This window comes from Chrysochloris asiatica, unplaced genomic scaffold (assembly GCF_000296735.1).
Source record: "Chrysochloris asiatica unplaced genomic scaffold, ChrAsi1.0 scaffold00004, whole genome shotgun sequence".
NCBI classification, from domain to species: Eukaryota; Metazoa; Chordata; class Mammalia; order Afrosoricida; family Chrysochloridae; genus Chrysochloris; species Chrysochloris asiatica.
The window spans coordinates 22,071,371-22,096,652 of record NW_006408522.1 but is presented as its reverse complement, the minus strand read 5'-3'; the positions used below and the strand labels follow the sequence as shown (position 1 = coordinate 22,096,652).

General features: G+C 41.5%; 2 protein-coding genes across 4 annotated transcripts in view; one reads left to right on the top strand and one right to left on the bottom strand.

Annotated features, from left to right (window-relative positions):
* GLDN (gliomedin) overlaps nucleotides 1-10,529 on the top strand; it is an 80,767-nt gene extending 70,238 nt beyond the window's left edge. Inside the window, exons 7-10 of the mRNA XM_006831648.1 lie at nucleotides 3,330-3,413; nucleotides 3,508-3,633; nucleotides 4,559-4,709; nucleotides 10,032-10,529. Coding sequence (XP_006831711.1) covers nucleotides 3,330-3,413; nucleotides 3,508-3,633; nucleotides 4,559-4,709; nucleotides 10,032-10,509 — 839 coding nt within the window. The 3' untranslated portion in view covers nucleotides 10,510-10,529. The remainder of the gene's footprint in view (nucleotides 1-3,329; nucleotides 3,414-3,507; nucleotides 3,634-4,558; nucleotides 4,710-10,031) is intronic.
* An 8,068-nt stretch (nucleotides 10,530-18,597) lies between these two features.
* Nucleotides 18,598-25,282, bottom strand: part of DMXL2 (Dmx-like 2) — a 192,917-nt gene continuing 186,232 nt past the window's right edge. For 2 of the 3 annotated variants that reach the window (XM_006831646.1, XM_006831647.1), the window contains 4 exons: nucleotides 25,050-25,141; nucleotides 23,774-23,826; nucleotides 21,215-21,432; nucleotides 18,598-20,101 (listed from right to left, as the gene is read on the bottom strand). In XM_006831646.1, coding sequence (XP_006831709.1) covers nucleotides 19,892-20,101; nucleotides 21,215-21,432; nucleotides 23,774-23,826; nucleotides 25,050-25,141 — 573 coding nt within the window. In that variant the 3' untranslated portion in view covers nucleotides 18,598-19,891. The remainder of the gene's footprint in view (nucleotides 20,102-21,214; nucleotides 21,433-23,773; nucleotides 23,827-25,049; nucleotides 25,142-25,282) is intronic. The other variant, XM_006831645.1, reaches the window with a different exon arrangement.

Genomic DNA, 25,282 nt, shown 5'->3' with positions numbered 1-25,282 from the left:
CTGTATGGGGCTTCCAAGGAGCAGCTGGTGGGTTTGAACCACCCACCTTGTGATTAGCAGTCCAGCAATTATCCTACAGCACCACACCAGGACTCTATCAAGTTCTATTATTGTCTCCAATTCACAGAGAAAATTAAAACCCAGAGGAGCTAAGAAAGTTGCTTAAGGTTACTTCATTAGTGAGTGGCAGAGCTGGGTTCTAATCCCAGGTCTGCCTGACTCAAAAGGCCCTCACTCTTCGAGCATTTTCCTTTCAGAGGTGGTAATCTACACCTAAGTCCTTCAAGGACAAGGAATACCTGACCTGTGGCAGGGTAAGAGGACTGTTTTTGTGTGTGTGGCCAGTTCGTGGCTGGGATGGTGAGGCTGTAGCTGTAGAAATAGTCTTTGGTTTGCACAAATGGTTCAATGCTGGATGATTAAAAGGTTGGCAGTTTGAACCCACCCAGAGGAGTCTTGGAAGACAGGCTTCCCAATGTGCTTTCAAAAGGTCCCAGCCTTGATAACCTTCTGTGGAACTGTTCTACTCAGCACACCTGAGCTACCATGTCAGAATCAATTGGAGAACAACTAACAACAACAACAGTGGAGTCCTGGTGTGGCGCTGTAGGATAAGCACTGGACCACAATGTTGGTTTGAACCACAAGGTGGGCGAATCTTGTGGTTCAAACCCACCTGCTGTTCCTTGGAAACCATATACAGGGTCGCACTTAACAACAAACACCACCACCATTATGGTGCCAGTGGAAAATATTGAAAGTTCCATAGGCTGCCAGAAGAAAAAATTTTAAATTTGTCTTAGAAGAAGTATAGCCATAATATCCCTTAGAAGAGAGAACGGTGGGTAAGACTTCATCTCTTGTACTTTGGACATGTCAGAAAGAGCCAGTCCCTGGAGAAGGACATCATGCTTGGTACCAAGCAGAGGGTCAGTGCAAAAGAGGAAGGCCCTCAGAGAGAATGACTGACACCAATGCACTTAAACCTAACAATTGTGAGGGTAGCACAGGACCTGATGGTGTCTGGTTCTGTTGTGCATGGCGCTGTGAGTTAGACCTGGCTCCATGGCATCTAACATTAGTAGAAAAACTTCTTGGGGCGATGCTAAAACTTCTTCCCAATAGAGGTGACCTAGGATCCACTCACCTTAGACCATGAGGTACAACTTACTGCTCTCACTTCACTGGCAAACATAGAAGAGAATCCTAGCTGGAATTTCTCTCTCACAAATTCCTCTGCCACTTTCCTAAACAGTCTTTAGTTCTATTTAGTTCACTCGTCTTTCTGAAAGGCATTTTGCGGTCTTGCACTTGGCTGTCAGAGTGGGTAAATCTGTGCTTTCAAAGATGCTACCCACCCCCAATAAAGGGAGCCTGATTATAATTCTAGCCCTGCAGCTAACAATGTTAAATCATACAGCTCTGCTCCTTCCCTCAAGTTCAGCACCACCCCCCACCACCCCCATTAGCATCAGCCCTTTGTTCTGCTTCCTGTAGCTTCCCTTTCTGAGCTTGGACACTCCCCAGAAAGAAGAGGGGTCTGACCTGAGCTTTTGCGGAATTCTGATTTGCCAAAGACTCTGTCAGCCCGTGCCAGTCGGTGCCTGCAGAAGCCCTCTGCTCTGCTCAGCATATCCACTAAGAGGCTGGGTTGGCACGGGTTGAGGCCCTGTGTTGCGAAAACTGCTTTAAATGAGAGGCCATTATCTTCTACTCTGTCTACTAGAAATGGGTTCTTAGTAGCCAGGCGTTTTACATCTGAACTTGGCCCTTTCTCCTATTTCATGTCTTTAACCCCCTCCTCTCTTTTCACCACAGCCAGAGGCAGATTGGTACAATAGGAATTAATGAAAGCTTTTCTGTCCGAATATAAATGGGAGAGTTTTTAAGTCTCTCTCTTGTTCAAAGCCCAAGGCCCTAAGTGTGGAGTCTGAGGAGAGTCCAGAGGAAACCCAGAGGTCACAGGGTGGCATATAGGGGGGTTGTAACAGAGACTCATCAGATGACAGGACTTCAGAGAAACACAAGTTCGTTCACACTGCTGCAAAGAAGCTGAAAGATCATGGTGGGTTCAGCCTTTGATTTTACTGATGAAGAAATCCCTTTGGATTATTCTGTGAGCTTCCTAGTGACAATACAAAAGCTATCCTTTTTGTCTAGCAATCACCAGATCATCTGAACCCCTCAGAATTTGTCTAGGTAAATGGGCCTACTCCCAGAAAGCCAGATTCTCCCAGCTTGCCCCAGCCCCTGGCCGCAGCCCCATCTGCTCTAGACTTCTCACTGGTCTTGGCCCTCCCCTTTTCCTGCCACTTTGAAGCACCTCTTCACCAAAGGCCTGAAAACACCATGGAGTGCCAGAAACAAACCAATCTGTGTTGGAAGAAGTACAACCAGAATGCTCCTTAGAAGCCAGGATGACAAGACTTTGTCTTTCATACTTCAGGCATGTTAACAGGAGGGAACAGTCCTGGAGAAGGACATTATGCTTGGTAAAGTGGAGGGTCAGTGACAAAGAGGAAGACCCCCAATGAGATGGATGGGCACAGTGGCAGCTGTAACAACAGCTGTAAGGATGGCACAGGACGGGGCAGTGTTTCGTTGTATTGTGCATAGGGTTGCTATGAGTCAGAGTCAACTCAATGGCACCTAACAATGACATCATCAAAGGGGAGACTGACAAGCCAGGGTGGCTTGTTACAGTGAAGAGAGGAGGGAGGTGCAGCCTCAAACTGACCTTGGATCAAGCAGTCCCTCAAGGACTAGGTTGTGAAGCAGAGACAGGCAGGAAAATGGCCATGATTAGACCTGAACACCTCCAGATCCATCTGCCTCCAGGGCCCTTCTTCTTCTAAAGCTCTATGATGCCTTTCTCAGCACCTCTCACAGAAGACCCTGGCTGTCAGGTCCACCTCATTTCTGAGGCAACTCCCATCAGCTTCTCTGAAAGTGAAGATTCTTCCAGAACACTGCCCAGAGAGGCCAGAGGTGTCAATTGGCCTGCCTCTCCCCAAAGTTGCTGAGGGCTTGAATGGGAAGGTGGGGGACAGGTCATGTTTCCCTTTTTACTGGCATCCTCCTGGGATTGTGTTCTAGGAACTGGGGTCACGGAGAGCTTCTTGGGAACACAGCAAGCAGGAGGGAACATGGGAAGCCTATGACTTGATGTTGCTTGTTAACAAGCCCCAGGAACCCTGGTGGGCCTAGTCAGAGCGGTGCTAGGGAGTTGGAGTCTGCAATGAGGTGGGGACAGCACCAGGTAAAAAGTTGCTCATATTTCACGGTGTCAGCTGTATTTGCTCTGTTTATTATTCCTGTCGTGGTTTTAGGTGAGACATGTGCTGTACCAAATGATGACACTTTAGTTGGAAAAGCTGATGAGAAAGTCAGCGAGCACCATTACCCACAAGCAGGTATGGAAACAAAGCACCATTTTGAAATTCAGGAATCAGATTCCTTAAAGTCAGAAGTAGCAGGTGAGTGGCCTTGCTTTCTCCTTCTTGGCAGGATCTATGATCACTTCCATTGGAAACGCAACTCAAGTATTTAAAGTTAAGGAGACATTTGGGACCTGGATAAGGGAAGCTGCTAACAAAAGTGACGAACGGATTTGGGTGATCAAACACTTTTCAGGTAATGCCACTTGACTGGCGACCTCTATCTGCTGTATTTTTCATTTGTTGTGTACCTTCAGGCTGATTCTATTTTGGAGGGGTCTACAATCCCTGCTAGTTGATTAAACAGAATCGTTCCTTGTTTTAGAAAGCATAAGTGTATAGGCATCCTACTTTCCTTCGTTGAAGACTCTTGTAGGAAGCTTTGCAGTTGAGATCACAGGGGCATGACCAGCGTGCCTGCAGTGCATCTATTAGGTTTTAGACAAAGTATCCATAAGGAAACAAATAACAGTATGACTGCAGTTCTGATGAACCCCAGAGCCAAAATGTGGGCAAAATGTCTGAGACAATTTCTTTGTACACTCTCCATCTCTCAGGAGACTTTTAGCCATCCTTCTCAGCGTTGGATGGAGACCCCAGGGAAGGAAGGTCCAGTGCCATTCTGCAGTCACCCTGCCTCTAAGCATGACCCTAGTCATGTGGTCAAGAATTGTCGGTAATAGCAACACAGGGCTTATTCCAGAAGGGGCCTGGCAATACTTACTGGATGTGCTTTTTCATTACGCCAAGGCTAATTCCGATCAGCTGGTAGTATCTGCTCTGAGTACTGGCTGAGAAGGATTTTGAGGCTCAAATGGGAAGAAGCGAGATTGTGAGTTAACAGTGGTTGCCATGAAGTGCAGGGGGTGGCAGCAGGTGACACACAGCACCAGTACCAAGTATTTGCTGTCCCTGTGTCGGCCTGTGTCGATCTGGTAGGAAACAATGGAGAGTGAAGGTGGGGAAGCGGGGTGACACAGATTTTGAGTTTATGAGTCAGACCTACAGAGGACATCTCACTTTAAACTGCCTACCTTTTTTAAGTTCCTCCCCAGGACTTATTCCCAGGCTGTGAGTGCTGGGTGGTAGCTAACACCTTTTCCTGTCTTTCCCTCCTACAGGCATCTTGGTGAAGGAATTCAAAGACTGGCCCTCACTTTTGAATAACAGTTACAAGTCCATCCAACTTCCACATTACTTCCAAGGTTGTGGGCATGCTGTTTATAACAACTCTCTCTATTACCACAAAGCAGGCTACAACACTATAGTGAGGTGAGTCACTCTGGACCATACTGTGCCTCCTGTGAGCTACTTAGGGGGCAGGGACTGTGTTTTCATCATCTTTATATCGCCAGGACTTGGCACACAGAAACCTGTCAAGCAGGGTTTGTTGACCAAATGAGTCCTGAGACAAGGTGAGTGAACTCCATATCTCAGCCACGCCAGGGGGTCATTGATTGCTGCTGGTGGACTCAGAGTAAATGGTCACAGACAGGCAGAAGCAGTTTTGGAGAGGTAATAAGATGTATCTTTTTCAACCTTTGAGAAAGGAATTTGCCAGACCCCAGAACTTCCCCTAGCGGGAAAATATTGTTCTCTGAGATCAGTTTTGTTCTGAAAAACTTTGGGTGTGTCGAATTCCGTCACAACTGGGACGACTGAAGACTAGGGATTGCAATCCAACATCAGGCATCTCTGCTTTCAGAGTGATCTGTTTCCAGATGGAGCCCCAGCTGGGCCAACACTCCTTCTAACTCTCTGCCTTCCCCAGGTAGACTGCCTAGTGAGTAGTCAAGCTGCCTGACTGCCCACAAGAATTGCTGAAGTTCTGTTTTTATGGCTCAAGAAATCAGGCTCTGCATTGTAGAAGCAGAGCACATCATCTTGGGCAAATCAATTTAGTGCTTGCATGTGTGTGGTAGGGGAAGGAAGACGGAAAGGGTAGGCAAGAGAACAATGAACTGAGAGTCAGAACTCTGGTTAATTCTGGTTCCTACTCCTCCACCAACTCACTCTGTGGCCTTGGACAAGGGCCACACCTTCTGGGACTTCCATGTCCTCAACTAAATAACAAACAGATGGACTACAGCCTCTGAGTCCCTCCAGCTGGACACCTCGTTGAAATCAGAAGACACTGACCTTAGGGAGGATTGCGTCCCTTCTCTCTTTTTTATTCTCCCTTCGCCCTTAGTGAAGTCCAACCATAGGTTCCTCTTTAGCATTTGACTGCTTAGGGTAGGGTGGGCAAGTTTCCTAGTGTGATGTGCAAGTCCATCAACATCACTAGACAGACACAGGTGTCACTTGTGTCCTTTGCCTCTCTCCTTTCTCTACTCCACCATCCTCTTTCCATCTCCCCCACCATCCTGTTGGGGCAGAGTCTTGTGCTAGGAGAAAAGGACAGCTGACCCACCTCCTGTACCTGTTTAGAAGTCATCATTCCCATAACATGTCCCTGTGAGTTTTCTCCTATGATTTTGTGACATTCTGCTGTTATGTTATTTAAGGCCATTGCGGCATGGGGGTGGGAGGATGACAGGGAAAAGCTGGGGTGAATGAACTCCAGAATGAAGATGGGCTGTTTTAAGAAAGGGTGTTTCTGTGTGAAGACAAGTTTGTGTGGCGCCCTGGTAAGAAAGCCCATATTGAGCCCCTGATGTATGGCAGGCCACAGGCCACAGGAGCTGAGAACAAGGCAGACCCAGACTAGACCTTGTTCGTGCTGGGAAGGACAAGCTTCATCCAGGAGAGCAGCTACTGTTCTCATCAAAGAGTGCCAGGACTGCTCCAGGGCCAAATGGTATTGCGTATCATTGAGCCAGTTCCAATTCATAGCTACCCTGTGTAGTGTAGCTATGAGAGACTGCAAGTCATTACAGCACCAGAAACTCTCATCTTTCTCTTGTGAAGCAGCTGGTGGATTTGAACTGATGACCTTTTGGTTAGCAGTCCAATCCATAACCCATTGTGCCACCAGTGTTCCTTAAGGTTCAAATGTTGTTAAGTGCCATTGAGTTAGTTTTGACTCAGAGAGAGTCTGTATAGGGTGGGTTTGAACCACCAACCCGTGGTTGGTTCATAGTCCAGTGCTTATCCTACAAGGCCACACCAGGTTCAAATTGTTGTTATTGTTAAGTGTCTTTGAGTCGGTTCAAACACATAGCAAACCTGCATAGGGTTTCTGAGGAACAGCTAGTGACATTAAACCACCACCCTTACAGTTCAACCTGACCTTGTGGTCCAGTACTTACCCACAGTGCCACACCAGGACTCCATGTTGTCAAGTCATTTCCGACTCATAGCAACCCTGTATAGGGTTTGTGAGGAACAACTGGTGAGCTTGAACTGCCAACCTTGTGATTCAAACTGACTTTGCAGTCCAGAGCATTAACCCACAGCGCTACACCAGGACTCCATTCTGGGCATTCAGAAAGAATCCCTATGAACTGAGATGGGCAGGTCAGGTGTTTCCAACCCCTCACTCTTTTTAAACTTACTTCACAATTTCTTAATTGGCTTCAAGTTTCTTATGCTCAAAATTCATAGCTACAGAGTCACACATTTCACATTTCTTTTGCTGCTCAATGGCACCCCCTGGTGTGTCTTTTCTCTTAGTCTGTTGTTATGTGTCATTGAGTCGGGTCTGACTCATAGTGACCCTGTATATGGTTTCCGAGGAGCTGCTGGTGGGTTTGAATTGTGCTTAGTCTAGTGTTCCAGAATTTTCATTCCCATGTATCTTTTGAGTCATAATTCGGAGTTTGCCAAATCAAGCAACCTCCAGGAGCTAGAGTATGAGATTGCATGCCACAGGTAATTTATGCAGCCAATGACAAGAACATTAACTTCACAGCCGTGACTTTGCTGCCTCTGCTCCACCTCTTCTCAAATGGCAGCCTTTTTCTTAATTTAGAATGCTAGACTTTTTTTTTTTTTTTTTCTTTACATTCCAGCATGGAGTAGAGGGGGAAAGAAAAGAAAATGTGGAATTTGAAGACTTAATTTCAAACTCTGGTTCTGTCACTTACTAATATTTGTGAACAAGTCACTTTCCTTTTCCTTTGTCAAATGAAAGGCTTTAATTAGATGATTTTAAAAGGCTACATGCAGCTCTGAGAATCATTGAGAAGGGATTTCAGGCAGTCACCAATCACTTGAGTATCAGTGAGGTCATTCTCATGGAGTTATGCAATTAATAAATGGGGACACTTAGATGTGAATTTATTCTGCCTCCACAGTATTCTCTTTCACACCACTATTAACTACTGCCTCTGTTTCTTCTTGTTCTTAACAATTTAACATGAGCTAGGTGTAGCACTGTCGGATAATGCACTAAACCAAAAGGTCAGTTTGAACCACAAGGTTGGCAGTTCAAATTCACCGGCAGCTTCTTGGAAACCCTATACAGGGTCGCTATGAGTCTGAACCAACTCAACAACACATAACAACAATTCTTTATATCCTTTCTGCTCAGAGCATTATTGATGGACCAGCAGAACAGACATCACCTAGGAGCTTGGTAGACATGCCTAATCCCAGGCCCCCTCCAGCCTTACTACATCCGAATCTGCATTTTCATAAGATCTTATATGTACATCAAAGTTTCAGAAGCTCTGTTTTATTTCAATGGTTGTCTTTTAAAGAAATGAAGATAGGAAAAAGGAAGTATATTTACCCACAAATTGAACATTTTTTGGAGTCCTGGTGTGGTGAGGTAGGATAAGCACTGGACTGCTAACCATAAGGTCTTTGTTTCAAACCTACTAGTTGCTCCTTGGGAACCCTACACAAGGTCGCTATGCGTTGGAACCAACTCAACAGCTACATGTCTTTAAATATTTTTGTTTTAGCCAACCTTTCTCCATTCTTTCTAGGACTCAAAAATACATACATTGTTAAGTGCCATCAAATTAGTTCTGACTCATAGCAACCCTGTACAGAAGATTTCTGAGGAGCAGTTATTAAGTTTGAACTGAGATCTAGTGGTTCAAACTGACCTTGCAGCCCAATGCTCGTCCATAGTACCACACCAGGACTCCTTAGACTGTTTGATAATGTCTTCAAGTCAGTTTATATTGTTCATCTTCAAGATTTTTGATCCTTCTTTTGTAAACTTTTCCAGTTAATTTTTTTTAATTTCAGGTAGTATACTTTTTAGTTCAAGAATTTATATTCGGCTCTTTTTTATAGTTTGTACTTCTTTGATTATAGCAATCCCTTCCTTTAAATTATTTATATTTATATGAATGTATTTATAATTGCTTTAAAATCTTTGTTGGACAAGTCCAGGGTCATCTCTGGGTGTGTGTATACTGAATGTTCTACCTTCTGAATATGCATGTTACTTTCTGTTCCTTCTTATGTCTCGTAATTTTGTATGGTGAGCTGGCCTTAGTGATGCAACACATTGGATAGGTTGGATTTTGTTGCCCTCCTTTAACTAGGAAGTCTTTTTCAACCTTTGTTAGGATAGGTCTAGAGTAATTTACCCATAAGGTATGGTCTATGTGGGGTCTCAAATGAATGCCAAGGGTATTGAGTGAGGTCACTCTCTGCTCACTGGTGAGAACTCCAACATCTCTTACCACCTCAAGTCAGCTCTCAGTCCCCCAGCAGTTTCTCTATTAGGCATGTCTGAGTTTCACTGTACATATGCAGCTTAATGTGCAGACAAACAGTTAAGGGGGCCTTGTGGAGAGATACAGAGCTTTCTCCATGCAGCCACCTCTTCTTCAAACTCTAAAATTTTCACAAATTTTAATTACCTTAGTAGCCCAATATTCAATCCGTTTCTTCCATCTAGTAAGGCTGCTGTTCTATATTGTTGTTGGTAAGTGCTGTCGAATCAGTTCCGACTTATAGCAACCCTAAATAGGGTTTCAGAGGAGTGGCTGGTGAATTTGAACCACTGACTTTGAGGTTCAAACTGACTATCCTATAGCGCCACACCAGGACTCCCATCCCTCCATATTGAGGATCAAATTTTCAGTAGTGCTGTGATTTGACAGTGCCCCCATACAGGAAGAGTGATTCTGGAACTCACTCATGTGAATCTTTTCTCTTATGACCGGAGCCTTGCACTGTCAACCAATGTGTGAAAACAGTTTTATATTTTGTCCAGTTTTATAGTTACTTCTGGCAGCTCACTGCCCATTACATAGCTGCAATAGTTCTATTTTGTAAGGGACTCATACACTACAATTGTCTCTCTAGGGGCAGACAGAGAAACAGGCCTGCTTTGAGTGGCATGGTGGCCGTACTAAATCCACCATGTTTTTTGGATTTCTTGCCTTTAAGCCTTTGCTCAAAATGGCACCAAAGTTGCAGAATCAAACTTGTTGCCTTAGAAATTCAATTCTAACTCTTCAATGACAGTCGAATAGTTTCAGCAAGTTTTCTTCTATGAAGACTCAACCAAGAATATTGTTTCAGACACCTGTAAGATCTCCCAAGTAGCAACTGCACTTTTTTTTAAATATAAAGTTCACTTGAAAGATTCAGAGTTCTTTTTGCATGGTCATGAGTTAAACGGAGAAATCTAACAAACCATTTTTGTTCATAAAAATAGTGACTCATATCTATTTATTTTTTCAGATTTGAATTTGGTAAAGAAATATACGAAACTCTGAAGATTGAAAATGCTTTGTATTTTGATAGAAAGTACCTCTTTGCAAACTCCAAGACTTACTTCAATTTAGCCGTAGATGAAAAGGGTCTTTGGATTATCTATGCTTCGAGTGTGGATGGCTCGAGCATCCTTGTAGCACAGCTGGATGAAAGGACATTCTCCGTGATGCAACACATCAATACCACGTACCCCAAATCCAAGGCTGGCAATGCATTCATTGCCCGGGGGATCCTCTATGTCACAGACACCAAAGATATGAGTGTCACGTTCGCCTTTGATTTGTTAGGAGGGAAGCAGATCAATGCAAACTTCGACTTAAGAACTTCCCAGTTTGTTCTTGCCATGTTATCATACAGTATGAGAGACCAGCATTTATATTCTTGGGAAGACGGCCATTTAATGCTTTATCCTGTGCAGTTTTTGTCAGCTACGTTACACCAATGATGTGATGCTGTTCCCCTTCATAAATTTCAGATGTTTTCTGGGACCATTTCTGTCCCAGCAGAAAAATGTGTGTTAGGCAGGTACTTGGAATATCATCTTATGGCCAGTGGACCCACTTTAAATTCAGATTCCTTAGTGGAAGTGAGGAATAGGCTGCATGTTGAAATGACTGAGGTCTGATGATTCCTCCACAAACCAGCTGGCAAGTCACTTCTCCCTCTTTGCGCCTCACATTCCCCACTGCTAACAGGAACAGGCTGGCTGAGATGATGGGTAAAATTTCCTCTACCTGTAGGTACTTCTGTGGTTCTGGGCTGTCTCCACTCTCACAACTTTTATGCATCTGGATCTTTTGTGTTTTAGTCACATGCAAAGCCTGGTTGTTTAAGCAATGAATTCCTCAGTAATGACTTACATTGGTTTGTTGCATTGACCCGTTAAGGGTCCTAAGATACTATTATTATTGATAATTTACTACTTTTTTCTGCACCTGCACCTCCCACTGCAGCACCGGAATGGCTATTAGCCTCAGCTCCAAGTTAGCAAACACTAGAAACAGCTGCCTGCTCTGGTTTCTAAATGAAACAGAATCAGGCCCTTCCAGGTTCATTTGAATTACTCAAGTCACATTGACAGTTTGTACCATGCCTCTGAACTGAAGAACTAATGACGTGTGAGTGAGCATTACCCTGGCTAAGAACCAGAGGATGCACTTTGCATCTTGAAGAGAGGCACCATTTGTGCTTACTCTCTACAACAGGGGTTTGCCAATTATGGCCCATGGGCCGGCACCGGCCCACTACCTGTTTGTAATAAAGATCGTTCTATGGGAACACAGTCACATTTATTGAAGGACTATAGTTTATGCACTAAACTACAGTTCAGGACGACTTTTGTACAAGGGCAGCGCTGAGTAGCTGCAACTGAGATTATATGGGCCACCAAAAACCTAAAATATTTATTTTCTGGTTCCTTTCAGAAACAGTTTGCAGCCCTTGACCTGGATATAAAATGATCCTGATTCTGTACAGGGCTTATTTACCAGAGCCTGTTTAGTGTAGGTTTGTTTTCCTTTTATCAGACTAAAAGCATCATTTTATACAGTTTGAGTGTTTGGTAGAGGAGAAGGATGAGACCAGCATAAAACTTTGTTGCCCTCAACAAAATCAGTTACTGAGCTATTCTTTGCCTAACATAGTTTTAAAGGATGTGATGTCCCCTTGCGTGCTAAGAGTGACTTCAATTTAACTAGTTCTTTACAAGTCCTTGAATATTTTTTGTTAACTCAATTCCTCGAACATCCTACACCCCAGAACTGATTCCATATAGGGCCACCAAGAGGAGGTTAAGCTGGACAAACATGACTGGGTCCTACCCAGTCAAGGGAAAATCCTAGGGAAAGCTTTTCCAGTCAGTTTGCTCTCACCAGATACATGTATGTTGGGGGAGAGCTTCCAGAAACTATCACTGGGCTCAAACCCACTGTCATTGCTCCTGAGTCTTGGTCTCACATCTGATAAACACAAACATTTTCAAAGTAGATGTACAGATTTAAATATTTAAATCTCTTTAACCTCTGAAAATATTCAGGAATGGTTAATAGAAAAACTATTCAAGTGACTTTGTTTCTTATGTTCTCAGGCTAATGGATACTTGATCCCCCCTCCTTAATTGGATTGGTTATACCATGTTATCATAGCTTTAAAAAAATACTTTTTAGACTCCTGTTTTGAAATCTGATCCATGTGTCTAATGAATGCTCAAGATCAATGTGCCTAATAAATGTTAGGTTTCTTTTAAAGAGTTTAAATATGTATGTGCTGTTTATGGACACAGGAGACTTGGATACACATATAATTTTATAGTAATAGTTGTAGTAGTACTATATGCAATACTAATTGTACATAAGGGAGAAAGATGAGGCTTTCTTCTCCTGTAAAGATTTCAGGCCTCGGAAACCCTATACAGGGTCTCTTTGAGTCAGAACTGACTTAAAGGCACTTAACAACAATTGTAAATATGGTAGCAACCAAAAGAGGTTAATTACTGAATTAGCAAATATTCCTTTTAGTGGAACTTATTATTTATTTTTTTTTCTGCTATAGTAGAGTCATATGAATGAAATCCCTAGGTAGCATAAATTGTTAAGCACTTGACTACTAGCTGAAAAGCTGGTGGTTTGAACCTACCCAGAAGTACCTTGAAACACAGGCCTAGTGATATGCTTCTGAAAGGTCACAGCCTTGAAAACCCCTATGGAACATAGTTCTTCTCTGTATACATGGGGTCCCATGAGTCTAAGGAGACTCAACAGCAATGAAGGACAATAACAGAGGACAGCTGAGTGAGACCAGGGCTTAATGGCAGCAGGTAATTTTATAATCTGGTTGAAAATCTGTATTTACAGAAAAAAAGAAATTAAGATTTTATTCATTGTTTTCCTGCAAACAGTACTTGGTTTTTAAAGGAAAAGAAAGGAGTCTTGGGTTCACTTGGAAAATAAATACAAGCTAGTGCTTTTAGGTCAAGAAATCATTTAGCAGTTTCCACTCTCCTTAGAAACCAAAGTTGTTTTAAAGGACTTTTCAAGGATCTGTACTTCTGATAATGTCAGAATCGAACCAGATAACTCCTCATATTCTTCCTTAATCTAAAGTAGATAGCTTCCTACTGGAAAACAAATAAAACTATCCCTCCGACCCTCAAATCGTGCCCAGATCCTATTTCAAAGCATTTTCTTTCAACTGATAAAAGTCTTTTATTGAAGCTGTGTGAAGTTATGTTCTCACTGTATCACTAAGCACAGGTGTTGTGATCAGGGGGAAATGCTGTGGCAAAAATGCTTAGATAAGGAGTTCTGATGTTAGGCACCTTCAGGGTTATGAGGTTAAAAGTCAAATGAAGCACTAGGATTCTTGAAGAGTCAGGTGTCGTTTTCCAACTGCACAGAGCACATTTTGATTACCTGATGCCAAGAAACGCTTGATAAGGCTTTTAAATTTTCATCCTGATGCTATTACCTGTGTGTTATATCATGAAAAGGCACAAATTCCAATCTCTAATTCCAGATTATTGGGGGGTGGGGGGGAATGGTAAATGTCTTTGTTTAACTTTAATCCAGTCAAATAAAATAATCATCGCTGACACAATCACATATAGAAACAAGTGTACTGTTATTTTTACCTTTTGTTAATTTACGTGTAATGTTTAAATGAAATAGCAACTTGAAAAACATCTGGTAGTTTAATCCTATTGGTTGCTTCTCTGTGGAAATTTACAATTTTCCACATCCTTCTGAATACCGAGAAATCACTGATATGGAGCATGTCTTTTGGAGAACATGGAAAACATACAACGTGTTACTGTTGTTAAGTGCTGTTGAGTTGGTTCCAACTCATAGTGACATACAATTAGACACTGAAAAACATACAACTAGAACTGGGTATGTTGTTGCTGTTAAGTGCCACTGAGTCGTTTCTGACGCACAGTGACCCTGTATAGAGTTTCTGGGGAGTGGCTGGTGAGTTTGAACTGCTGATGTTGAGGTTCAAACCGACCTTTCGGTCCAGTGCTTACTCTACAGTGCCACACCAGCACTGGATATACATAAAACAAATGCAATAAACATGTATTCATTTATCAGTTTAGGCAAGTCAACTGAAAAAAAACATAATGTTTTGAGCTAAAAAGAACAAATTTTTTAAATTGGATTTAGGTGAATCTCTTAATCCTTCTGAGTCTCTGTTTCATCTGTAAACTACAGATAATAGTAAGTCCTAAATGACCTCCTTTGAGTTTTCTTGATAGCCACAGGAGTAAGGTATATAACATGATCCAAAAATTCTAAGAGTCTCAACAAATTTTACTTGTTACTTTTACAGTTCCTTCCTACAGTGGATGAGACTTCATCTGGGGCTAAAGAAATGGTGAGGGGCATGGGATCAACATACTTTATCTACTGGTCTAATCTGTCAAGTAGGTGACACAGTTACACCACTAAAAAGTGGCCCTTTAGTTTATGCAAAACATTTACAATAAAGTTACCCCTAAAATAATGAAAAACAACCATAAAGACAACAACAATATGTGCAAGAACATGTTGCCTTCATCGAGCTTCACAACCTTCCCTAGAAAGTGTGTCTGTTCCAAGGTAGCCCCAAGCATGCATTGCTGATGACTTTCATAATGAAAAAATATCACAAAGCAAAAAGAGGTAAAGAAAAGTCTAAAAGAGAAAACCGTAGTCTTGCCCCTTTAATGGCACAATCGGACCTTTAATGTGACTTTAAGACATTCAATCCTATATTTATTCACTGTCATTTAAAATACTGGTGAAATTAATCTATGTCTCTCCACTAATTTTCTCTCAAAGTAACGCGCTTTGATCAGCCTGAAAAACTGAGCATAGAAATGGCCGTAGTGTGTAGTGCTATAGGATAAGCAATGGACTGCTAACTGTAAGGTTAGCAGTTCAAACCCACTGCCATTCCTTGCAAACCGTACGCAGGATTGTTGTGAGTCATAACTAACTCAATGGCATTTAACAACCAACCACTTGTAAAATCTGACTTTTGTGTCTAACAATCTGGCATTGACAACATCTCAAACTCATTTGCCAGCTAACCAAGAAAGAAACAAAAGCAAATTAAAGAAAAGATGTAAATTACTGTGATCAGAAATGAAAGAGGTCCTCCCAACTAATCCATGGGTATTTAAAGGTATTTGAAATTGCCTTGTATGCAAGCAAAAGTTACATAATGACTAAGGAAAACCAAAGAAGAATTGATGCATTTGAATTAAGGTGTTGGCAAAGAATACTGAATATACCATGGACTGCCAAAAAACAAAACACAAAACAAATCTGTCTAGCAAGAAATACAGTCAGAATTCTCCTTCGTAGCAATGGTGAGTCTTCATCTCGTGGACTTTCAACATGTTATCCAGGGCCCAGTCACTGGAGAAGGACATCAGGCTTGGTAGAGTGGAAGGTCAGTGAAAAATAAAAGGACGGCCTGACACAGGGGCTACAACAATGGACTCACACAGAGCAATGGTTCTGAGGATGGCAGAGGACTGGGTGGCATTTCAGTTTATGGGACACAAAGTGGCTATGAGAGTCCAAACCTACTTGATGATATCTAAACAACAAAGAAGAAAAACTCTATATGCATAAATTTGATAAGTGACAGAAAATGAAATGAACCAATTCCTTGAAAGACACAACCTACCAAAACTCACACCAAGACAAATAGATCATCTGAATAGGTCTACGTTAAAGAATGTTGGATCAATAATTAATAACCTTCCAACAAAGACAGCACCTGCCCAGGTGGTTTCAATGAGGAATTATGCCAAATATCTAGGGAAGAAATGATACCCATTCTCTACAATCTTTTTGAGGAAATAGAAGCACAGGGAATTAGCCTAAATGATTCTGTGAAGCCAATATTAACTAGGTCAGAGGATTGGCACTACCCAAATTCAAGACTTACCGTAGTCAAGACAGGATGGTACCAGTGAAAGAACAGACAGGTCAGTGGAAGAGAAGATAGAGCCCAGAGATGGATAGACACAAAGTCTTTGACAAAAGACCTGATGGTACAATCCTGAAGTGCTTGGCTATGAACTGAAAGGTCAGCAGTTTAAACCCCACCTGAAAGAAAAGATCTGGTGATCCTACTCCCATAAAGATTTCAGCCAAGGAAACCCTAAGGGGATGTTTTCTTCTGTCATACAGGGTTGCTATGAGTCAGAATTGACTCAACAGTGTACAACAGCAACAATCTTTGACAAAGGAGCAAAGGTAATTCAATGGAGAAAGGAAAATCTTTTAAACAAATGATGCTGAAACAACTGGACATTCACATGCAAAAAAATTCATCTTGACACACCACCTGAAATTAACACATTAAGAAAACTGCCAGTTAAAAAAACAATGAGCTACCACTATGTAACTATTGTTGTTGATGTTAAGTGCTGTGGAGTTGGTTCCAACTCATAGTGACCCTGCATAGAGTTTATTAGGAACAGCTGGTGGGTTTGAACTGCTGACCTTGTGGTTCACAGTGCAGTGCTGATCCTATAGCGCCACACCTTTAGAATGGCTAAAATCCAAAACATTGACAATACCAAAGGCTAGTGAGGATGAGGAACAACAGGAACTCTCATCTATTTTGGTATAAATGTAAAATGATACAGCCACTTTAGAAGACCATTTGGCAGTTTCTCACAAACCTAAACATAGTCTTACCACACAATCCAGCAAGCATTTATTTAATCAAGTGGAAAAGTTACGTCTACCCAAAAACCTACACCTGAATATTTATATCAGCTTTATTCAAAATTGTCAAAATCTGGCCACAAACAAGAGGTTTTTCAACAGGGGAATAAACAAATGATGGTATACCCATATAATAGAGTTATTCAGTGATTTTAAAAAATGAGATATCAAGCCACAAAAATATATGGAAGAGTTTCAAATGCTTATTTCTAAGTGAAAGATGCCAGTCTGAAAAAGCTACATACCGAGTCCAACTCTACAACATTCTAGAAAAGACAAAACTATAGAGCAAGCAGAAAGATGAGTAGTTGCCAGGTAGAGAGCACACAGGGGCTTCGAATCTGTGGAACTGTTCGGTATGATGGTGTAATGGTACACACATGACAAGTGCATTTGTCTAGACCTAAGGAGTTCTGGTAGCGTAGTGGTTACAAATCGGGCTGCGAACCTTAAGGCCAGCAGTTCAAAACTACCAGCTGTTCGTGGGAGAAAGATGAGGCTTTCTGCTCCCATAAAGATTTACAGCCTTGGAAACCCTGTACAGGGTCGCTATGAGTCGAAACTGACTCCACGGCACACAACTACCACCACCAAGGAGCTCTGGTAGTGTAGTGGTTATGAATCAGGCCGCTAATCTCATGGTCAGCAGTTCGAAATTACCAGCAGTTTGGCAGGAGAAAGATGAGGCTTTCTGCTCCTGTAAAACTTACAGCCTGGGAAAGCTTATATGGGGTCACTATGAGTTAGAACCCACTCCATGACACATACCACAACTACGATGGTGGTGGTGGTTATATGCCGTGGAGTCAGTTCCGACTCATAGTGACCCTGTACGGGGTTTCCGAGGCTGTCAATCTTTATGGGAGCAGAAAGCCTCATCTTTTTCCCATGGAACAGCTGGTAGGGTTTGAACTGCTGACCTTGTGGGTTGCAGCCCGATTCGTAACCACTACACTACCAGAGCGTCTTATAACTACCATAGAGCTGTCCAATTGTGATAGTAAATTTTAATATAAACTATGGAATTTATTTAAGAATAAGAAGCATATAATATAAATGTTGTTTAATTAATTGTAACAAATGTACCACAGGGATGCAAAATGTTAGTGAGGGGAGCTGGTGAGGTGAGTAAATGGAAACTGTATTACTGGCTTAGTTGTTTGTATATCTAAAGCTGTTATAAAAAATAAAGTCTATTAACTACACACACACACACACACACAAAGTACGTGTCAAATTACTGTAGATCAAGAGCTCAAAACAATCGGCAGCTATTGTAAAGAGAGTCTGAATTTCAGTTGCAAAAAAATTTGGAGGGGGGTTCTTAATGAAATCAGTTTAATTGTAATATAATAAATACAATTTATTATAGAGAGACAGTATGCAACATATGCAGGATACTGCATACTAATTGCGGTGTGTGTGTGTGTGTATATATATATATATTTGCAATTTCTGTCAAATCTATACATACACACTCACCACACAGCTGAGCCTTCTGTCTCCAGACGCCCGTCCCTTTCTCCTTCCCACACCACTCCACATACACACTATTCCCAGCTTAGCTGCTGCATCAAAACCAGCACTAGACTCGATAACCCTTCAATCTGTCAGGATAAGATCCCGGGAGATGAGTTCTCACCTGAACTCCACACTGAGGGTTTACCATTGATCGGGTCCCCATTTCCTAGAATCACTTCTGATATGTAAGATATGCAGTAACTATGTGCAGATGAATGGACTGTCAAATAGCTTTTTAAAAAAGAAAAAGAAAAAATCATTAACAGCTGAACTGTTTATCAAATGACCTCTGCCATTAAAGCTAGTATCAAAGAATCCCAGACCAATGTATTTAAACAGACTGAACTAAGATAAAACTCTAACAAATAACATTTATTTCTCTTTTACATGTGTATTTCACAGCCCGAACATCACATCGCCTTCAGAGAAAGGTGCTTTTTTATGCCATTACACTTGACTATGAACCACACAGGCATTAAACATTCTCATGAACATGATGAGACAATTTGCTGGTAAACATTTAAACACACAGACATTGGTTTCAATATTTCAAGAACATATTTTTGGTCAAAACCAAGGAAATACATCAAAATATGACAACATTGGCTAATAATTTACAAGCAAATAATATTTAACTCTGCATAGTTTATACAGTAGGCTGTGGTAATAAATAATATCACCAATCTCATCAACTATTAACTGGCCACAAGAAGCCTCACATTCATTATAATTATGATATTGGTACAGTTTCAACAGAGTCTTAAAATGTTGTGTGTGTTTAACCTTGGATATATGAAAAGAAAAATTACTGAACTGGACTAAGGTGGTCTGTTTGGGTTAGCAACAGATAGGTCATGTTCACATTTTACATTCCTAACATGAAGGCAAATATTTAAATAGAAAAACTAGCAGTCCAAAAAATGCGAATGTGCAAATTGTGAGGAAAACATTGCATTAAGATTTGCGCTCATTTGCAAGTTACAGTACTAGCTCAGTATAAACACTTCACAGGGAAAATATTCAGCAGGAAAAGAATGGAAATGACCTCTCAGGGCAGAGAATCCATCACTGCGCACTGCTTCATAACGAAGAAAAGTTTTTCTGGTGGTATAGAGCTCCTAACCCTTAGGACTATCCTTCAGTCAGCAAAGAAGGAAACTGCAGGCATGCTTCAATCAGTGGTAAGAATAGAAACAAAAACCTGAATCAGCAACATTTTCTTCCTTAATTTGATATCAAGGTCCTTCGTATTACCATAAACTAATCTCTAACCTCAAATGTTTTCTGAATCAGATTGGCTAAATGCTGTAAGAATAGCTAACCTCCGTACAATACTAGGTTTGATTTTTTCAGTATGTCAGCATTATAACAAGGTACATGCACGATCATTCTACCAACCTGTATAGGCGTTGCTTTAGCATAACACCACTGTTTGGGTCAGATTCAAATCTACACAGGTTTGTGTTGTTTTCAGAGTTAACTGCATGGCAAGCAGGACAGGTTTTCTTCCTCGGTGCCTAATAATTACTGCAGTATCTTTAATTGAAATGTGTATAAAAATAAAGCCCCACATCTTTAAGGCTATAGAATGTCAAGAATTCTATTAGGGATGTTAAAAGCATTTGGTAAAACCCTTGTCTTAAGTGTACCATCTGCACCACAGGAGAAGACCCGATTGCCCTGGACGATGTCAATCTGCATGACTCCAGCCCCGATGTTTCTGAATATGGACTGTTTAGCATGTTCATTTTTAAATGAGTGAATCAGGCCATGGCCTGTCAATCGCCAAACCTAGTTTAAAAGAAAAACAAAGAGTGAAAACAACTGTTATAGTCATTAAAAAAGAGAGAGTGACCAAAACCAAATGATTCCCTTGGCCCAACTGATGCCATTCCATCCCAGCTTTCCCATCCTCTGTCCTAACCACTTACCTAGTTGGGAAAAAAGAACACTTTCCACAGGATTCCGTTTACTGTCCTTCACGGTCCTTTCTATCCAATTCTCTCTTTACGTCCTCATGTAATTTCTTGTTAACCATATATACCCTATCTCTAATCCAATTAAATATTTAAGTTAGTTCAATTAAATACGTTCTTAATACTAAACTAAAGGAGCTCTGGTAGTGTAGTGGTTACAAGTCGGGCTGCTAATCTCTTGGTCACAGTTCGACACTACCTGCAGTTCCACAGGAGAAAGATGAAGCTTTCTGCTCCCGTAAAGATTTATAGCCTCAGAAACCCTATGCGGGGTTGCTATGAGTGGGAACCAACTCCACAACACATCACCACCACCACCACTAAGCTAGGCCCTGTGGCAACATAAAAGAAGTACAGAACTATCTCACTTATCTGGAAATACCTCAACTATCCAGTACAATCAAGACCTAGAAAGGGGTGGGGGTGGGGGAGAAGGTTCTGAGGAGCCAAATTGCTATCACCAGAAACTCTATTTATTAATTAAACACAGGCACTTTACTCAAAGTAAACTTCTTTTAGACTTCTTAACAACTTGGGAGCCTAAGAAGGTTGAGTATCTACGGCAAGGGTGCCTTTTTAGAAGGGAGTCCTGGTGTGGCGCTGTGGGTTAATGTGCTAGACTGCAAAGTCAGTTTGAATCACAAGGTTGGTAGTTCAAGCCCACCAGCTGCTTCTTGGAATCCCTATAGAGGGTTGCTATAGGTCAAAACCAACTCAGTGGCACTTAACAACAGTCTAGAAAAAGCAGCATAGATGTAGAGGGTGGATAGGGGTAGGGTGTCAAGCGACGCTGAAAGTCTTCACAAAGTTTTACTTCACACTGTCATTTTAATGAATGGGGTTGTTTTGTGTGTGTGTGTGTGTGTTTTAAACACAGTCTTGGAAGTACATAATATATAGCACAATGCAACCACTTGCACTGACTTACCTTTATGTTACCTTCTGCTGAACCTGTAGTAAAATATTCTTCACAGGGATCCAAAGCTAGGGCCTTAATAGCGGAGTCATGAGCCTGGAATGTGTGAATTAGCTGTCTCTGCCTGATGTCAAAGATGCAGACATAGCCTTTCCTGCCTCCAGAGATGAGGAGTTGATGTTTGGGGGCATATTGAAGTACCGTAGCCCCATGATCGTGGCACGTGAAACCTGAAGCAGAACGGCACCAAAAATCTTTCCTAAACAATTTCTTCCTTGGTAATTCTGATAATATTTAACTCACATTTAAGTAATACAGACATTGTTCTTATTTCTAAGGGAGACTATTTTTTTTTTTTTTAAGCCACTGAATTTCTGTAACCAATTAACTTAAAGGATAAAGATACTAAGTAATGCCAGGAAAAATATTTTTATCTATAATCTCAATCTGAAAGCACACACAGTGAAGGAAGTTTAAACCTTAAGTCCAAACTAAATTTTGCTGCCTTATAAGGAGTCTGAAGTAAACAAACAGACACCAAACTTCTCCATGATACACTCAATCACCTCACTAACACCCACCAGTGACAAGAAGCATTCAGCTGTGTGCATCATAACCAACTATGGACAACATTGCAAAGAATGGGAACTCCAAAACACCTAATTGTGCTCATGAGGAACCTGTACATAGACCAAGAGGTAGTCATTAGAACAGAACAAGGGGATACTGAATGATTTATAATTAGGAAAGGTGTGTGCCAGGGTCATATCCTTCTACCGTACAACCTTGCAGGATCAGCACTGGCTGCTAAGCACAAGGTTGGTGGTTCAAACCTACCAGTCACTCCTTGGAAGCCCTATACTGGGTCTCTGTGAGTCAGAACTGATTCAACTGTACTTTACAACAATCTGTATGCTGAAAAAATAAACTGAGAAGCTGGATTATATGTATAAGAATGTGGCATAAGGATTGGAGAGAGACTCATTAACACATTGCAATATGCCCATGACACAACCTTGCTTGCTGGAAGTGAAGAGGCCATGCAATACTTAGTGATAAAGATCAAAGACTATAGGCTTCAATATGTGTTGCAACGCAATGTACAGAAAACAAAATTCCTCACAACTGGACTAATAAATTACATCATGATAAACGGAGAAAGACTGAAGTTGTCAAAGACTTCATTTTGCTTCGATCCACAATCAACAACCATGGAAGCAGCAGTCATGAAATCAGATATATTGCATTAGACAAAATTTTAACACTTTAAAGTGTTAAAGAGCAAAGATATCACTTTGAGAATTAAGGTGCACCTGACCCAAGCTGACCTTGCAGAGCAAACTGACTTTCTAGTCCAGAGCATTAACCCACAGTGCCACATCAGGAAGGGTATCTATATTGAGTTGGAACAGACTTGATAGCACCTAACAACAATGACAACAACACTGACTAGTATTTACTATGCCAAGTACTGTCCTGTGGACTCCTGGTGTGGCGCTGTAGGATTAGCATTGTACTGCAAACCACAAGGTCAGTAGTTCAAACCCACCAGCTGTTCCTTGGAAACCCTATACAGGGTCACTATGAGTCAGACACGACTACACAGCACTTAACAACAACAGTACTGTCCCATATAAATACTCTCATCAAAAGTACTTCTCAAGTAAGTGCCTGATACTCAATTACACTAGTATAAAAATGACCAGTTACAATGTAAGCATGAAACACTTTTGTTGGTAGAAATTCAGGACACCAGTGTGGCAAACAGTTCTTAAACAAAATGAGCAACACTTTGATATTGTTCCTGTTCCTAGATCTTTTCACAAGGTGAATCTTTGTTTTATTTTATGGCTATGTTTAATTTTTAAAATACTATCCCTCAAAGCTGAGAAGGGATGGGAAGGTGGTTGGAATGGGAACAGGAAGCACAGAGGGGGCAGTGGGCTGACTACTGCTGCATGGTGGGTATTGCAGTCACTGAGATGAAACCAGGTGTTACGATGTGCTGAACAGGAAACTGATGGTCTTGTCTGTAAACCTTCACTCAATTCACAATAAAAAGTTTTAAGAAATTATCTCATTTTTATTGAGTTTGACAAATACTTTACAACTAATTTCTTAAACACTGTTGTTAGGAGTACCACTCTTCACAGCACAAAGGCTACTTGGATGCCTATGACCATACATATCACCTCAGTAATTACCTACCTAGCCAGACATCCTAACTAATCTTTAGAATTCTGTCATTCATTCTGAACATTTCTCCATTTTTAACCCATGAAGAAACACTCACTGGATTCACTAAATAAGGAGCCATAGTGGTGAAGGGGGTTAAACACTGGACTGCTGTTAGCCACAAGTTGTCAGTTTAAACCCACCAGCCACTCCAAGGGAGAAAGATGAGGCTGTCTGATACCCCAAAGACAAAAGGAGCAGCCCTACTCTGTCCTACAGGGTTGCTGTGAGTCAGAATGGCTTGGATGGCAGTGGGTGGGGCTTCACTGATTAAAATAAAGCCAGGGAAACATTCCTCCAGAGTGTACTCAAAATCACAGACCCTAAGTCACTTACCATGAATGAGGCTGTTTCCAGGTGATACCAATGTGTCCCAGAGGCATACATTCCTTTAGAAAGAAGGAAATAACAGCAAAATTATCATAGACAGTTGTTCCCAGTCATCACAAGGTGCATGTTCTTTAATCAAGTCAAGTACTTTTGCTTATTGACTGTTATTGTTTTTGTTCACTCACATTAATAGAACGTTGATTGTCAATTTCTAAAACTCTGTCCTTTTCAAACTACAGAGCTCTGTCTCATACGGTCCCACTTGCCTCTCCATCCCCTGCCTCATCTCTTTTTCATTAAGGCGCCGGGGACATTGTGATACGGTTTCCAGAGGAGAAGGGATGCTTCTATGCTCTCTGGTGGTAACCACTGCAGGGAAAGGGGATGTGCCATTAGGGGCACATGTTACCCATAAAAACAGCGTGAAGCCAAAGAAATGCTGAGCGCGATGGCTGCAGAGTATATCAAAGGCTTACTGTTCCTCAAGAATCTCACAGTATTCACAACCACTAAAAAAACAGTTAAATTAATAGCTTTGATATAAAAATATTCTACTGAAAAGACTACTTTAGACTCAAGTAATTTTTGGCTTTGCTTTCTCTTTTTTTTTTTTTTTAATTTTTTAAGGAGCTCTGGTAGCGTAGTGGTTATGAATCGGGCTGCGAACATTAAGGTCAGCAGTTCGAAACTACCAGGTGTTCCGCGGGAGAGAGATGAGGCTTTCTGCTCCCGTAAAGATTTACAGCCTCGGAATCCCTGTACAGGGTCACTATGAGTCGGAACCAACTCCATGGCACATAACAACAACAACAACTGTGAGAATTAATTCGCCAAAGAAAGTTTATGTATTCACTGTTGTTGTTAATAAGTATGTGTGGAGTCGGTTCTGACCACGTACAGGGCTTCCAAGGCTGTAAATCTTTATGGGAGCAGAAAGCCTCATCTTTCTCCCGCAGAACAGTTGGTAGTTTCGAACTGCCAACCTTGAGGTTAGCAGCCTAATTCATAACCACTATGCTACCAGAGGTGGTTACTGTTAAGTGCCATCGAGTCAGTTCTGACCCATTGTGACTCTGAGTAGAGTTTCCAAGGAGTGACTGGTGAGCTTGAACCACCGACCTTGTGGTTCAAACCGACTTTGCAGCCCAGTGCATTAACCCACAGTGCCATACCAGGACTTCAAAGAGGGTAGAGAGGACCCTGTTATACAGAAACCCCACACTTTTTGGCAAGAATATCCTTCTACTTAAAATGTTCTTATTTTGCTTCTCAGTCAGCTTACCTATTGTCATTGGACTGTCCAGACGTGGCAACAAGACTTGAAGAGGTAATAAATGCAAAGTCACTCGTAGCTTTACTGTGGCACTGCCAGCTCTATGGAAAACAAAATGTAACTGACATTATTAAAAAATCCAATAAGCTTTGTACACTACAAACACACAATTCTGCTACTAACAAACTCCATGTATGAGATAAGAACCCATGTTATTGTTGTTAGGAGCCATCGAGTCGGTA